A 17,625-nucleotide genomic window follows, 5' to 3' on the forward strand; every position below is an offset into this window, starting at 1 on the left:
TATTCCATATTGTAGATATCAAGCAATACTGCTAGAAAAAGATTGCCTTTAGGATAGGAAATGTTTTATTCTCCACTGCTGTTCAGTGAAGAGTCTTTCTGCTGGTTCTGCCAACAAGGATGTCAATTAGTGTCCAGTAACATTTTGGTAATGCTGATGAGAGACAAAACAAAGGAAACACAATATGGTGAAATGAATTTATGGTACTAAGCCACAGGAAAATAGCTTTTTTTTTTTTTTTTTTTTTTTTTTTTTTTTAATAGGATCTAGAACTCTGTAAGATAGGGTGTGGGGAGAGAATACCTTTCCTGATGTTTTACAGTTTATACACCTAATTCTGAACCAGAAGTTCTCATTTTAAGCTCCCTTCTCAGAGGAAGCCAGCATTACAAAAATCTTCAATGTGCACAGATCATATCCAATTGCTGAGATGAACCCCAAACCAGCTCCATGTTAATTCTGCCAGTACTTTCATAAATATTCCTAACACTGTCTAGATGAATGGCTGCAGTGAAATGAATGAAATCTCCTTCTGCAAAGGAGAAAGTGTGCACAAAGGATGTTCACTCATAGAAGACAAAATCTCAAGGACACCATTCAGTTTTACTTTACTCCCAACATCCCCATCAATTCCCTGTGAAATCCCCACTCAGTTCTGTTTGTTTTATTAAAAACTGGGTGAGGAAGATGACAGTACCTTGCAGAAATGACCTGGTGACAAGTGAGAAGACCACTTCCTCAGCAGTCAACTAATTCCCAGAACCCTGTCTTTACTTCATGAGTTTCAAGTCTCTTTCTAAGGGGGAGCTTTGCACATGCTCTTGCCTACAAGAAAATGGTGGGCAGGGGATAAACCTGCAGAATGGCCAGGGCTATCCCTAGAGGAGGAGGGCCAGTGTCACTCAGGAATGACCCCTGAAACCTGGCTTGACAGGGGCAAAATTATTTCCCTGCAAATGTGCCCTGCTGAGCATTTGCCTTAGTTAATGAAACAATAGTTGATCTGCAAGAAAAGCCACATCCTGCCTTTCTTAGCTCTGCAAAGATCTCAGTATCTAAGAAAACCACCTTTGCAGCAAATGTTAAGTCCTGACTTTATTTTCTCTGCAAAAAAACATCTTTATCAGCATAAATCTCACTTATTTTTTTTTAAACAATTTTTCTAAGCGTCCTGGTTTGGGACCCCAGGACAGTAAAGAAAATTTACCACATATGTAATACACAGAAAATGTTCAGGTAAAAATAGGAATGAAATCATGGCTGCTGTAAAGAGGAGGGGTAGCATACCTTTCCTGTCCATCAAGTTCTGAGCAGTTGGCACCCCATAAATCATAAGAAGCACAGGAGTAATTATAGAACTGGAAGTTGATCACTGTAAACATTCAGAAGTAGCTTCTCATAATTGCAAGTTAACGTGAACATGATTAGAACCATGACAGAACTGTGCAGGGCACTTACATGCCCATTTTGCTCTATTCATTAAAACCAGGTTTTCTCGTGAAGTAACAAGCAATATAGTCAATCCAGCATCTTTATACTAACAGCCTGCTGGTATCATCTGTTTGCTCTCTGTCAGAATTAGGTTTAATGCAACAACACTTGGACCACCATGATATGATTATTTTCCCATTGTGCACTAAGTAATGTAGGTAACAACTTCTGTCGTTCTGTTGTCATCTCCTGGCACCCCTTCATTGCTCCAGAGCTACTGCCACTTCTATGGTGGGAAATGCCTGGTCACAGAAGGGCAACGTGCATTGAGAACAGAATATGACAACATGTAAAATGGGGCCAGGGGTGTTAATTTCTTCATCCTTGTGGCAGTAGAGAGAGAAAATTGTGTCTCCTCCACCCTTAACAGAAAGAGCTTCTTGGTGAAGCTGTATTTGCCAGACACGTTAATACTGGTCCACAAAGAAATATTTGTTTCCTGCCTCAAAGAAGTTATACCACCAGGACAAATACAATAACACTTCAACCAAAAGTGACGTCCTCCTTCCTGCCCAAACATATTAGAACAGCTCTGCTACATGCCCAAGGGGAAAAGCTGCTTTTCTAGCATCAGACTATGCTCTGTTCTGCCTACAAGTAGGGAGATACACAGATCCTGAAATTTTTATCCTGCATACACAAATTAGCTTATGGTTCTAATCCCTATTTGATCCTTACAAACCTATTTACCTCAATTATCTACATTGCAGAAGGCAAGTTCTACAGGTTAATTTCTACAAGTGTAGGAGTGTCGGAACCCAGGACATGCCTCTGGCTGTCCTGGATGGCTCGAGCCGCTGCCTGGGGAACTCAGAGACCTTGGCACAGAGCCCAGGACACCTGTGACTTTGATTTTGACCCATGGAGCAAATTATCACATTTATATGAAGAATTACAAGTCAAGAGAGTTTAAGTAGAATAAGTTCATTTGTCAAGGGGTGAAAATATTTTTTTTGGATATTAGAATGGGGGCTCAGGGTCCCAAGATGGGAGGAATTTGGGCATGCTTTGTCCTTCTTTTTTCTTCTCCCTAGCCTCCATGTTCTGGGTGATGTTGGCACTTTTGGATTGGTTTAAGGTAGAAACTCACCGTCTAACATAGGTGATAGGTATTGGGAAGTTATGGTAAATATTGTACACATAGTTTTTAGTATAAAAAGATAACACCACCCTGGGGGTGGGTAGTGTGCCTCAACCCAACCGTCCAGACAGATCTGTGTGGGTCAGAGAAAGAATGTTATAGATAAGAAATAATAAACAACCTTGAGGACAAGAACAGAAAAATCTTGACTCGTTACCCGACTGCCAGGCTGAGAAAAAGAGGCTTGTACGTATCTCAGGGTCACTCTGACCAGCAGAGACTTTGAGATAGGAGCACTGATTTTCATCCACATCCTTAAGTTGTCATTACACAGTTTCAAATTCCTGCCATATTCTGCATTTGAGGAAGCATTTTCAGAATACAATGCTCTTTTGAGAAAGCCATACTTCTACTAGATAAAGTTACTTAGACTCCAATCTGAAATGATTTAGAACCTAAACATATGGTGATCAGAAAGACAAGGGCCCCTCTATCACTGTCATATTTTATGAAAAATCCCTTCGCCAGGATTTTTTACCTGAGAAGCTGAGAAGCCTCAGAAAAGAAATGTAAACAATAATTATCTGATTGCTTGGAATGTGGTTTGGAGGTTGCTTACCAACAGGTGCATCTTTGATTGGTTTAATGTGAATTGTTTTGACTTAATGAGCAATCCCAGTCCAGATGTGTCGGGAGTCTGGTCAGCCACGATTTTTTATTATTCATTCTTTGCTAGACGTCTTCTGATGTCTCCTTTCTCTTTCTTTAGTATAGTTTTAATATATAATTTTCAGTTAATATAATATAATATCATAAAATAATAAATCAGTCTGTCGCATACATTTTTTCATTAAAAATCTTTCCTTAAGATTTTTTCTTCCTGAGAAGCTGAGAGGCCTCAGGAACAAAATGTAGCCAATGGTTATCTGCTGCTGTGGAATGCAGCAGGTGCATCTGTGATTGGTCTCATGGGCTTGTTTGTAATTAATGGCCAACCACAGCGGAGCTGGCTCGGACAGAGAGTCTGAGGCAGCTGCCTTTGTTACCTTTCTTTTCTATTCTATTCTTAGCTTAGTTACTCTTCCGAGATGAAACTTTTCCTTCTATTCTTTTTAGTATAGTTTTAATGTAATGTACATCATAAAATAATAAATCAAGCCTTCTGAACATGGAGTCAACATTCTCGTCTCTTCCCTCACCTGAAAACCCCTGTGAACACCGTCACAATCAGCCTTCTAAGAACTTGGAGTCAATTCTCATCTCTCACTTCGTCCTGGGGACCCTCACAGCACCCGTGTGTGTGATCTGAGCGGAAGGCAGTGCTGCAGCGAGCGCAGTCCCTGCCGGGCAGGGTTCTCACCGTGCTGGATGATGCCGTGCTCCAGCAGCCTGCGGCCCAGCTGCTCCGCCTCGCTGCGCGTCGCCGCCTCGCCCTCCTGCACCAGCCACTCCACGAACTCCGACGCCACGAAGCTCCGCTCGTACTTCACTCCTTCCTCCTCCCTGGCTTGCAGAAGGCTGTTTTCAGAACTCATCAGCCTGGTGTGGTGGGGGGGGAAAATTGGTTCTTCAGAAAAGCAGTTCCAGATCTATTCTGGCAAATCTCATTTATATCAAGCAAATGCATATGAAGCTTTCACTGACTTACTAAATCTTTCCTCAAGCTATCAATCTACTTAGGAAGTGAATGAAAACTGCTTAGTAAAGAAATTTAGGCTTTATATCCCTGTGTGAAGTTAATGCTTTCTTGTTTTTTCCCCTAAAAGAAAATTAGATTTTTGGGTTTTTCGTTTCCCTATTTTGTGTTTAACATTCTCTAAAAGTTACTGCATAATCAGCTTTGAAAACGAAATTAGCCTAAAAGCACCAGAATGTAACTAATGTGTTCAAAGCTTCTTAATTAATATTTATAGTTAGCAGGACTATGCCCCAAAGTCATTTACATGACTTTGAAAATTCTCTCCATAAGCTCTAAAACAGCTGCAGGAAAATTCAAGAGAAGGAAAAAAGGTAGTTCGGTCGATTGGGGGCGGATAAATATTGTGCAACCAACATTTGATGATGCAGCTGCAGTCAGCGAGTTGCACATGAACCTGAACACGTTTTAACATCTGAGGCTCACAGTTCTCTGAGCCTCAGCTGGCTCTGTGTAACACCAGTCAGAGGAACATCATGAGATGTCCCAAAATCTCCTAGCAACTGGCATGTGAGTAGCTGAAGGATACTAATAAAACTCTTCTCTATTCAAGATACCTATGCAAATGACACAGTCTTAAAAAAAAAAGGCTCAATATTTTGTTAATGCAAAAGGCAGTTTTAAAGAAGAAATGAGAATCATTTCTTTGTAATACAGAATTCCACTTTTTGGGGAGAGACTGAGCACCGCAGCATCCTTATTAACCTAATATTTTTCATAACTATATTATTTATTGTAGGCTAATAAAAGGACTAGTGGTAAGACTTTCAGAGTAATAGTTCAAGAACTGTTTTTTCCATGTAAGAGTAACAGGTCCCCTCCCTTCAACAACTATTTTGAAATAAGGGCACATCTGAACTACAACAGTCATGTTCTGGAAGTGCTGAATCTTTGCCCTTCTGATGAAGGAACTGAAATTCAAATAATCCATACAAGAGCCATCTGCTTCTTAAACTGACAGCATATCCAGAGATTGTAGAATATAACTTCATCTCCTTTGGAAAGCATCAGAAAAATCTGTGCCATAGGGACACAGAGAGAAGTTTCATTTGAAATTACAGTGAAGAGGTTTGACACGGTCCAACCTCTGTTATTTCATCTAAAAGACTCTTCTCTTGACTTTAATGAGCACTAACCTGAGGCCTGAACCTACAGGATCTGACCACCAGGTAGCAGATCATCAAACCAGGCCAAGGCTGCTCAGCCACAGCTGTGTGTCAGTGGTAGCACAAGGAGTTGCTCATTTGGATGGTGTGTCATTGCCAGAACCTCTGAGCTGAGTAAGAACTGAGAAAGCCACATTAGCTGAAGACAACGCATTGACTCCAGAATTCTTGCAGGCTTCATTATGTTTTAATATTTTAATTTACAAGCATTTTCTTCCACACCATTTTGTCCCACGCTCACCACATCTAATACAGACCTACTATGCTCCAAGGGACTATCTTTAAATGTGTCTCGTTCACCAGGCTTTTCCCCCCACAGAAAAGAAATGCAAACCCAAGGCTTGTGTCTTTTTGTACCATCTGCTGCATGGCTACCCAGAAGTGGTTACCCAGGCTCTTCAGGCACCAAATAAAAAATCCTTAGGATTACGTTAATTGTTCTTTGATGAGTCTATAATTAGTTGACTGCCTCATTGAAATCACAGATAGAAAGGTCCTTGAAAAGGCAGTGCTAATGGTTAGATTTTTACAGAGACACAAAAGAAATCTGGAAAAATATCAAGTGGAAAAACACTCAGTTTGACATTTCACACCCTTCTGCATAAGCCCAGAATAGCACTGCAAAGGATTTGGACTTGTGAACAAACAGACACGACAAATTGCCAGTTTAAGAAGCCCAGACACAGCAATCCATGGACTTACGTCACTTACTGAAGTAAATCACTGTAACTCCATGGCTGTCAACAAAACTGTACCAATTTACATCAATCAAAAGCCTGGCCTTTCATTAGGCAGACCTGGAAACTTCCTTTTACTCTTCCATTTTCTCCTTGTTGCAAAAAAACAAGAGGCTGTTAATGCCAAAACGTATTATTTGCTAAAACTGGTGTTGTCCTGCATTAAAGGAATGCATTTATCCAAACACCAATATTCAAACTCCTTTTCAAAGAACATCTTTAACCTTGTTTTTATCAAAATAACTATACCAGAGGATAAAAGCAACTCAACCACTGATGAGTTAAACTGAAAGTGATTCCAAGAATGCAGTCTCAAAATTATCTGAAAGATTTCCTGAAATTAAAACCATAAATCTGCACTTCTTTCACTGTGAAATCTGGTTCAAAAATCTCAGTTGATGTCAGCATCATGAAATGACTTATAGCTCCTGTACATGACTGCACCAGAAACAACAATCTTGTGTGTCTGACCAAACCCTACTGAGAATTGCAAACATCATAAAAATAAGATGCCTGCAACAACTTGATTTTTTTTTAAAGCTACAAAAGCTCCTTGCTGGATTTATAAAAGATTTGCAGGGAGAGTTTTGTTGAACAGGAAACATGTTTATCTCATTCAACCTATCTGGGCAGTCCTGTAGAGCTTGAAAGCTGACACCAACCTTAGATCTTATAAACTATTCAACAATTTCAGACAAGACTGTAGGAAATCCAGTAATTTTCATCTCTAGTTATAAACCTGAACCTCAAAGCTTATTCACAGACAGGATTATCAAAATTTGCAACAATGTGCAGGGAATCTGAACTGGTTCATGATTTTCAGTGCAAATAAAGGGAGAATACAGAGACTGATTTTAAATCTTCCAATCCCACAGGTACAGCCATTGAGGATGCCCACAGTAGGTGAAGGGGGTCAAGCACAAGAAAGAAAAGTTCAGGTTCCAAGGAGCTTTGTGGTCATGCAGAAGAGAGATGGGAAAGTGAGCTCCTTAGCAGAGGGGTAGTCCTGATGTTCCCATGTCCCAGGGCAGAGAACAAGGCATTTACCCAAAACAGCTGTCTGAAGGTAAGGAACCTGCCTACAATATCCATGCATCAACCTGTTGATCCTCCTAAAGCATTTGGTTAATTTTACCCACTAAGGGTACAAATTTGCCTGGACTGGTATTGGGTAATGTCTAAAATTTTGGCAAGCACAAACTGCTTTGTCTTCTGAACCTAGTGGTACTCCAACCCCAATCAGAGAGTGGAAAAGAGCAGAAAATAATTATAATGTCTGTCTTAAACTAGCAAAGCCTAGTGAAGATCAGCAAACTCTACAAAATTAGACACAGATTTTCAAAATGTGTTGGACAGATTTCCTTTGGCATAGCTGCATTTCTCTTGCAATCAGGCCCATAGGCATTTTGATAAACAAGTTGAATGTGCTGGTAAATGACTTAATGTTTGTGCACGAATACTTTTCTCTGGTTGCTGCCATTTCCTAATTATTTTAATAGCACTGAATTAATATTTTCTTTCTCAAGGCTATCAGCAAACTGATACAACAGATATATTACACAATCACACATTTCACTGCAGAGCTCTTCCTGACTTTCAGCATTAGATTTTGAGTTCAAAGTGCATCCAGTGAAATTGTGGTGTTGCTAATAAAAGTGCATAGGCAAGGGAACTAACAAAAGCTGAAATCTCTGTACAGGGGATTTGCTAAAATAAACAAAGTGAAGCCCAGATAGCCCAGGTATGCCTTCTTATCTCCCATGAATACAACATACTTCCGATGATGCATGGAGAATTTTGACTACCTTTGACTGTCACATACTGGTTTTGAAATGACAGGTATTTTTAATTTATACTATATTGAGCACTCAGGGCTGTTTTTAAAAGTTTCTGAACCCTTCAAATACGTTGCCTAGGAGCAAGCACCTCATAAGGATGCAGTTATATTCAGATACTCCTTTGCCAGGTAGGTGCTCCTTTGCCAAGATAGGAAAACCCTCTACAGTTATAAATGTTTTCCTTCTACTACAGAGTTAGACAAACTGGATCACGGACATTGGTTTGGGGATATTTCTCCACAGAGAAATGGTGATGGAAGCAGAGTTCTTTCTACTATGGCTCCTTACATTGACAAGATTGATACCAGCCTTGCCAACAAAATATTTTTCTTATGGATAATTGAAATAGAAATATAGACTAAAAAAATATCTAATCTGCTTTTCAGACTATGGGTCAGGCTTGCAGACACTACATGTTTACTGAGTCTAAAGAGCAAATGCTGTGCTTAGTAAGACACAGAAGAGTTTGAAGGTAGCTGATTCATCTCACCTGTCCCAGTGCATAGAATGGAGGATTTTCTCCAGTGGTACATTTTCTTCTGTCTTGTACAATTTATTACATTTTCCCTTTAAATAGTCACAGTCACTCTGTCTTGGGAATTCTATATGATGGTGTAACAAAAGGAGTGGCATTTACAAGTATTTGTTTATATTTTGGGTTCACTGTTCTTTCACCAAACTGATCTTCAGAGCCAGCTAACCTTGAAAATAATATTTATTATCAGCTTTTAAACTTCCTGAATTCTTTCTTAGAAGGAAACAAATTTCCTTCATCGAGAAAACACAGCATCTCTTCTGGCTGCTGCACATTTCTGCTCCAAGCAAACAGAAGAGTGGGTGGTATTCAGTCTAGTGCAATACTTCAAGCTTTTTGGTAAATAACACATCACAACTTTTGCATTAATTTGTAGCATATGCCAATATCCATTTTCTTCTCTCTGCTTGAAAGTACCATATCAGAATCTCTACATCCTGAATAAAAATGTCTTTAATTTAATATTAGGAAGTATAGTTATGATACCTAGTTACTTGATGGAAGTAATCCAGTATCTCAGTAAAATAATCTGTTTAAATTAGGTAATCAGATGTTCTTGGTTGGGTTAATGGTTTTTTGAAATTGCTTTTAACATAACTTTTCTGATGTTGAAACTTTGCAGACTAGAACACTGAAGATTCATCTCACCTATGATTTAAAAGCATACCTCCCTGTGAAGATATGGAGTCTCCACAGACATGTAGCTGCTTGTTCAATGAAGTTTTAGGAATTATAATTATGCTTTTACATATAAAATATTTCTGTAATTATTTGAATCATTTTGACAAATAATTCTGTAATTATTTTTACAGAATAGATTTCAAGGGCTTCAATTCACATTGAATTCTCATATAGGATGTACTTACAATCTGGGGCTCAGATTTTAAACAAAATGCCTCAAGTGAATATGGTAGAAAATCAAAAGAAAAATAAGAGAGGGAAGGACGCCCAACTGAAGTAATGGAATTTCCCAGACCCATTCCTGCATGCATTGAAAGCCTCTGATACTTCAAAAATAAATTAACAGATATCATTTGGCTCACGTGGCACTATTATCAACATATTGGGAATACTGAAAGCAACATACTTTTCATACAGTCTTTGTCCTCTCATGAACACCTTCACCTCATTGTCCAGTGGAAACGTCCCGTCATCTTTCCTGAAGCGGTAGAACAGTTTGACATCCTTGAATTCTTTATGCTCATCACAGACTGAAATATAAAATAATTAAACAAAAAAAAAATTTTCACATACTTGGTAAGTAGCTGAGGATCCATTTAGCAGGTACCACTGCTAAGCTTCAAAGCAAGCATGTGCTGTCTCAGCACACAGCTTTACTCCATTCTAATGAAAGGCTGAAGAAAACATTGAGAGGTAACCAAATTTCTTGGTAAGGGGGAGAAGTGTCCATCAGTTTTGTGAGTATTACTGCAAACATTAAGAGCAAAAAAGCATCCCTCCACTACATACCCAGAAAACCTTTTGATGAAAACAATCTGTTGTCCTGTTAGTTTAAAAGGCCACCAGACTAGAATGCCCAATAATTTAAGGTTTGCCAAACTTTAAGTTATTCCTATCAGTTAGCAGTGCTGTAGGAAACCTGAGACTTCCTAAAGAAACAGTTAAAACCAAAGCCTTCTGCCTTCTTAAAACTGTCTCAATTGCTTTGCTAGCAATTGGTAGGTACAACATGAGCACACCAAGAAATGCCAGATTAGGTTTGTAGAACCACAGCTGATCGTGGGCTGCTGTAAATGCAGAACAGAGCCCCATCAAGGGCATAAACCTCTGGGAAAGCTATCCCAAGCAAGATGCTCCTAGCACAGCTGTCAACCCACATACATGGGGAACCTTCTGCACCACAGAAGCAGGAACTGGTGTCCCTTCACTTGACAGGGCACTTGAAAGAATGTTCTAAGCATCCTGCAGAACCTGACAGAATCTCTCTGAATTTACCTGCCCAAGCTCACTTCACAAAGTATTTTATTAGAGTGTAATACATGAACATTTTCAAGAAACACTTGTTACATTTCTAATATCTAGACACACATATATATATAAAATTTCTTCTACAGTTTTCAGTTGGATGGTAGGGCAGAAAATGCTTGAAGGTTGTTAGAGCTTTCAACAAGCATTCAGCAATAAAATATCTATTGCTCAATTAAATTAAGTCACTCAGGCATCCACGCAACTCTTCACTGACATTTTCTCCATAGAGGATTAAATAGACAGATTTGAATACCCTATAATTACTTTATTCTTTAACTATCTACCGTGAGTCCCAGTTTCCATAACAACCTAGAATTTTCATTTAATAGCTGAGCAGAAGCTGTAGAAGTGGCACTCATTCAATATGTGCATTTCTGACTTTAATTAAGGTGTTGTTCATGTACTACTGACAGCAGCAGCATTGCTGCACATGCAGTGACCTCTGCATAAAGTCAACATTCGACTGTTCACAGTCACTCAGTTTTCTCTTTAAAAAGAAACAAATGGTACATTTGCCATTCTGAAATAGGTAATACTAAAGGCTTGGAATGGAGGCCTTGGATCTTCTTTGCTCATGTGCTTCCCAGCCTCTTTGTGCCCCCAAAAGGCAACTAAATGCTACCAGTGAATTGGAAGTCTTTTCATCAGCATGAATTGTTATTCAAGAAACTGAAAGGAACAGATCTCAAATAGACAACAAGAAGAAAATTAATCAGGGCACAGCCAGACCACTAACTTTCTTGCAGCTGTACCAGCACTAATGTTTGTGCAGCTGCTCTGAGGGACAGGGCCAGGGAACTAATCCACGTGAGAAAAATTATTTTTTTTTTTTTTGCTGGCTGAATTTTCAGATGGGTTTTTCAGCTGGAGAACTGTGCTCTTAGGAGCAGGGAAATGAGAGCTGCAGGAAAGGGGGGATATGATCCAGCTGGGGCTACTCTGGAGACACATCACAGTCTCCCATAAGTTTCCCCCCTGCAATGGGGAACATCACTCCTCTTCAGGCTCTCATCTCCTTCAGGACACAGGTGACCTTGTACAATAGCACAGTTCAAGAGATGCTCCATACCTGGCAGGGAAAGGATCCTACCTGTCCTACACTTGGCTGAAGAGCAGGACTGGGATTTCCCTTTGTCTCACAGCAGTCAATAAATTGAGCTTAGAACTTTTCAGCAGGTAATACTGCACTTACCATGGTGGATAATGCTGTGATCCAGTAATTTCTGCACCAGTTTAATGGCTGTCTCCCTGTCAGAGGCCTCTTTGTGGTCGATCAGCCAGTCAATCAGCTCTTTGGCAACGAAGCAGTTCGGGTACGTTTTGAGGTGGTGTCGCCGATCCTTGATGACCTTTTCCTCGTGCAGTCGGAGCCTGGGGGTCAAATCACCGTGTAAGATCATTTGCAAAGAGCCTCTGTGGCAGCAAGAGTGGGATGAGAGCAGAGCAGTGGCACCCACACCCTGCTCACAGGATGGACTTTGCAGGTGTTGGGCAGAAAAGTCACACATCCAGTGCTGGCATCTCACAACCAGGGAACCCACAGCACCCATTTGTTACAACTTCAAACCCCATAATTGGAAAAATTTGTTTTCTGCTCAGTGGAAAAGTTTAAAAAACTCAAGAACAGCACAGCATATTTACTCCATTAAAATATTTCCCATAGGTCAATTAAACTGTCAATAATTTGGAATTAATTTTCCCACATTACCACTAATGTGTTCCATATTATTTTATAGTATTGCTGCTGTAGGTTTTTTAAAATCTCATTAGTTTTTGCAGCTGTAGCTTCTTGCTTGGTTGCATAACTGCATTTTGCCTCCAACTGCACAACAAGGACAGCACTTGGGATTTAAAATTCAGGTGTGAAGCTTCTCCAACACAGTGTAATCTATCATTAAAAAGTTGCCTCCTACTCCAAATAAAGGAAACTGATTTCTCGCTTAGGCATCTGTTCACAAATGCTCTCTGCAAAATCTCCCTCATCATCCTGAAAGCAAGTTGGTTGAGGTGCTTGGGTCAGAATGCAAGATCCTGATTAAAGTAATACCATGAAGTTTTAGGGTTCTGCATCTTTATGTTTAGTCATTTTTTCCCAAATAAAAAAAATAAACAACATTAGCAATAAATTAGCAGATAGGAATTTTAAAGTTGTTTGAAGCTTTATGCTTTCTTGTTCCATTTTAATGGATCATATCAGAAAATCTGGTTTTGTAATGCCTATACAACAGTTCTGAGGAAAGTGCAGAAATGACAATGCTTGGGCTCCTATCAAAACCAGAAACATTGCTGTTCATTTCCAAGTGGCCAGTGTCCTACCTTGTAAACACTCTCACTGACTGCAGAGTCCTGACTAATGCTGTAATAACTGTAGGAGGTACAAGGGTAATAGCACAGGAAGGTGTTGACATGAGCCTCAAAAAGCACAGAGCAGGAGTATGAGAAATTTTCCTCTCAATAAAATTCCAGTATGAAACAATAATTTGTCTTTGAAATCATAAAAAGGGAAAATATTTGGCTGAAATCAATGAAGGAAATTTATTAGGGCATCAGACAAGATTTATGTAGGCTTCTACCTAAAAATAGTAGCAAAGCAATGCTTTGTTCTGCAGTATTTAGCCTTGAAGTACACTTGAATTGCCAATCTGGGATGTGAATTCAAAGCCAGATTTGCAAACATCATTTATAAAAAAGCAAGACTTTTATATTAAAAACACTGTTAAATCAGATTAGTATTCTGGAAAGAAATGCTGATAAATATCCCACAGATTGTGAAATTCTCTGAGCTAAAATACTTTTGCTTAAAGCATATTTTCCAGATGTGCTCCAACAGCTGTCACTATGCTTAGAAAGAAAAGCATTCACAGTTTTAATTATAAAACATGCAATTATCAGTATGTCTGATGGAGCTTTACAATTAAAATACATTCCAGGTTCTGTTAATGTTCATCTGGTCTTATGTCACACCTGCAAGAACAAAACTAGAAAAAGAATGTATCACACAAAGGCAGACAGCCCAATCCAGCTTTCAGTCAGCAGTGTAAATCTGAATGGATGGAGCTCATCTGGCACAAGAGGAAAAGCCCCTTCTACAAAATTCTTTGTCCACATGTTGCATAGGAGCATAGGACTGGTCTGACATTTCACAAACAAGCCAGTAGCCAAGAGCCCCAGAAATCAGTGTTTATGTCTTAAATTCCAGCTGCAGGCTCTCCTGCAGTTGGTGGGCTTAATAAGTATTTCAATTCCTCTGTCATATCAAAAGACACAGGTTCCCACTACAATCTTTTACCTCACTCAGAAAAAGGGTCCCTCTTTACACCTTTTTGTCTATATTTATAAAATATTTGTCTATATTTATAAAACTCATAGGCATTTCATTATCTGAATTATTTCCACTCTCTTGTTAAAGTGGATCCAAATCTGCTAAGAGGATACAAAATCATTAAGTCAAAGAAAACATGACCACATAACCCTTAACAAACCTGAATTTCCACATGAATGTGTGAATTTCCTCTGCAGTCTATGCCAATTATGTCCATACTGACTAATGTCCAGGCTTATTTTTTTTGAATAACACAAAAGGAATTCAGATTTTCTCTCTGGTGGTATACACTGTTTTCTTTGTCAAGGCTCCCTCACTTCTACAAATCTGCTAAAAATCAAACTCTATGGAGGAGAAGTAGCTCAATAAATTGACACTGTACATGGTTTAAATTACAAATATAGAAGCCTCAGGTAAAGTTATTGAGTATATATTGCAGTGTGCTAATCAAAGGTTCAGGTAGGAATTCAAAAAATGTGTCTGTGCTCAGAGGTGTTTTTCAGAAGCCAAGTCAAATGGAATAAAAAGGAATAAAATGTACCAGTGCATACAATTATACAGTGGAACCAATACTCAAGTAAAGTGGTAAATTCTTTATCCCTCGGCACTGAGAAGCAGGCTTCTCACCAAAAGTCCTTGATGTTTTCCCTTTAAGTAATGTTAATCACTTTCTGTCAGCTAGTCTGCGTGATGACTGGAAAACACCTAACTTAGCACCAAACACATTTTTCTCTCTAGAAGAAGTTTTTCTCAAGAGCTGTTCAAAAGAATTAGGTGACTGACAAACCCTGACCAGTTTGAGAGGAGAAGGGGGAGAAGACAGGCAAACGACAAGGGGTGATAGGGGGACACCTTGATTCAACAAGCCTTTGAAATACTGACCCACTTTCTGCAACTTAATAGCTTAACACCAGAAACCAATTTTGTGTGTACTATTACCTCACCCATATATAATTCCTTATATTATTCAAGATCACCTGCCAGATTTTGCATGTGAGGCCACAGTCTGCCCTACCTGAGGAAAACATCATGAGTGAGATCCAGAGCATTTGAGCAATTGCCTGTGAAGCTCAACAGGCATATGTGGTATTTACAAATTTATATCCATGGCCCTTACTCATGCTTACAACAAATAAAGGCTGTATTTGCAAGCATGCATGCCAGTTTTTTTGGGGGCTTGTCTAAACAGGATTTGCTCCTGACAATCTGTAGGGACGCTTGCTGCAAACAGAAGTGTCTTCCTCCTACACAGCATGGAACAAGGTAACTTGGAACACACTGCTCCTACTTTGCAGTAAATGTGTTCAGAGCTTTCTGGAACAATGTTATTTGTTCAGATGCCACTAGGCAGTTTCATGATAATGGAAACATCTAAATTTTTGCCCAGAAATGAAGAATGACACACTAACTTGGGATGAAATTGCTCTTGCAGCTACATGAAACTTGCATTTTGGCTTTCACCCATGGGGGCATTTTTATTTCCACCAGAGGCATTATGCATTCTGAAGTTCCTTGCCTCTTTTCTGAAGCAGTGGGGAAGGATTTATGAGACAGTGCCTGCACAATCAGCTTTCCTTTCCAACCTCAGAAAAGGCCAACATGTTGGATGAATACATATCATTAACTGAAACACAGTCCAAATATCTCACCCAGCTACTTCCCCCTAATAAGTCTAGTAGTTTTGTGCTTGGCTAACATAGATCTTACAATGCATTATCCAATCTTGAGTTCTACAAGTCAAAAAAACCCAAAAACTTCCTGCTCTCCCAGGTAATTTTATGAATAATTAATCTGCCAGTTCCTACATCCTATATAGTACCTATGCTTGTCCTAGCAGGGCTCAAAAATGTGCAAGGAACAGGTCCCTGGCACTCTAAATAAACAACATGGTATGAATACTTTCATAATGTGCTCCACCCTTTCACCTCTTTCAGCCTTCCTGAGACAGTCACACACATGAAATGCACATATGATAGAACCATAGAATCGCAGACACACAAACAGTTTGGGCTGAAAAGGACCTTTGAAGGTCATCTAGTCCAACATGAGCAGGGACATCTTCCATTATATCAACTTGCTCAGAACTCCTCTACGCTGACCTTGAATGTTTCCAAGGATGGGGCATCTGCCACCTCTCTGGGCAACCTGTTCCAGGATTTCACCACCCTCATTGAGACAAATTTCTTCCTTATATCTAGTCTGAATTTACCTCTTCTAATTTAAACCATCACCCCTGTCCTACTGCAACAGGCCCTACTAAAAAGTTGATCCCAATCATTCTTCTAAGCCCCTTTTAAATATTGAAAGGCCACAATAAGGTCTCTTCCCCAGGCTGCACAGCCCCAACACTCTCAGTCTGTGTTTCTGTTTTTACAATGGGTGCTCTATCTCTTTAATCATCTTCAGGGTTCTTCCCTGGACCGGCTCCAACAGGTCCATGTCCTTCCTGTGCTGAGGACCCCACAGATGGACACAGCACTCCAGGTGGGGTCCCACCAGAGGGGAGTAGAGGGGCAGAACCAATTCCCCCAAACTGCTGCCCACAATGCTTTGGATGAAACAATGTGTTTTTTAATGGAAGAACAAAACACCAATGAGGAGATCACTTAAAATAGAAATCCCTATCAGAATTTACTAATTATTGAACAATACACACTGATGATGTAATTAGTCATAGCACAATGCACGTCCTGCCTCAGCATGCTTAACTGCTGCTGAGGAGTTCTGGCATGCTCATGGGTTACTGCTGGTGTGTTACACCTTGCATAGCACCCTTGGCTGCAGTGACTATCCCAGACTGAGCACTGTCAGGCAGCATTCATTGAACTACTACAATTTTATCAAATTTGGGTAAACTGAACAAAACTGTATTAGATCCCTTGAAAATAAGCAGCTATATGCAGAGAGGCAAAGCCCTGAACGTGGTTTCTGCCATCTTAAAATTCTTTCATACGTTTCATGTGTATACAAAACTTCTGTAAGAGAAGGATTTACTTATTTCCAAGGAAAACTAGTCATGATGTCCTTTGTGAGAAACATACATGGACAAAAGAAGCATTGCCAAAGATCAGGACAATTCATGGTGGCCAAAGAGCACAGATTTTTCACACCTCTTCTCAAGGGACATCTGACATTCTCCACTGGTAGGTAGAATTGCCCCTTTCTGTTTGAAATAGAACAGTTTTGTATTCTCACAGAGGTCACAAAGTTTGGTGTTTCTAACATAAGCATATGACCTGTCGACAGGATGGTAGATAGGCATCTTACTAAAAAATCACATTTTCCAAAGCATCTCAGGGACTTAGAAGCAGAAGTCCCACTGAACTTCAAAACTTACAAGTCAGTTACACACCTGATTCTTTACAAAATAAATGAGTATATGGTGGCATTTGTGTATATACACACACCCAGGAAAAAACTACTTAAAATGTCCTTTATACTAAACTTTTGCTTTTGCACTGTCAGCAAAAAAATAAAATAGGTCAGTGAGGATATGAACTTTGTACACAGAAGCAATCCTGAAGGTACTCTGTGAATGCAGTGTGTGTTGCTGGGACAAGCATTTCCAGCTGGGCTTGCCAAGTCTCAGCTGAAGTGTCAGCGTTTCACTGCTGCCTATTCCTCTTTCTATTTATGCTTCAGCTCTGCAATCACTTCATTCTGTTCCTTGATATTCACAGGAGCTAAATTACCCTTTAAAACATGGGGTCTTACTGGAAATAGGATGAAGATATTTCTGGTTTTGGTAGCTGTAGCAGAGCAGGAATTCT

The 17,625-nt window shown here is 39.6% G+C and overlaps 1 protein-coding gene across 1 annotated transcript in view; it reads right to left on the bottom strand.

Annotated features, from left to right (window-relative positions):
* DEPTOR (DEP domain containing MTOR interacting protein) overlaps positions 1–17,625 on the bottom strand; it is a 77,779-nt gene that overhangs the window by 40,691 nt on the left and 19,463 nt on the right. Inside the window, exons 3-5 of the mRNA XM_063173099.1 lie at positions 11,726–11,904; positions 9,632–9,755; positions 3,933–4,111 (exon numbers count right to left, since the gene is read on the bottom strand). Of these exons, the coding sequence (XP_063029169.1) occupies positions 3,933–4,111; positions 9,632–9,755; positions 11,726–11,904 (482 nt within the window). The remainder of the gene's footprint in view (positions 1–3,932; positions 4,112–9,631; positions 9,756–11,725; positions 11,905–17,625) is intronic.

Source organism: Melospiza melodia, chromosome 1 (genome assembly GCF_035770615.1).
Source record: "Melospiza melodia melodia isolate bMelMel2 chromosome 1, bMelMel2.pri, whole genome shotgun sequence".
In the NCBI taxonomy this organism is placed as follows: Eukaryota; Metazoa; Chordata; class Aves; order Passeriformes; family Passerellidae; genus Melospiza; species Melospiza melodia.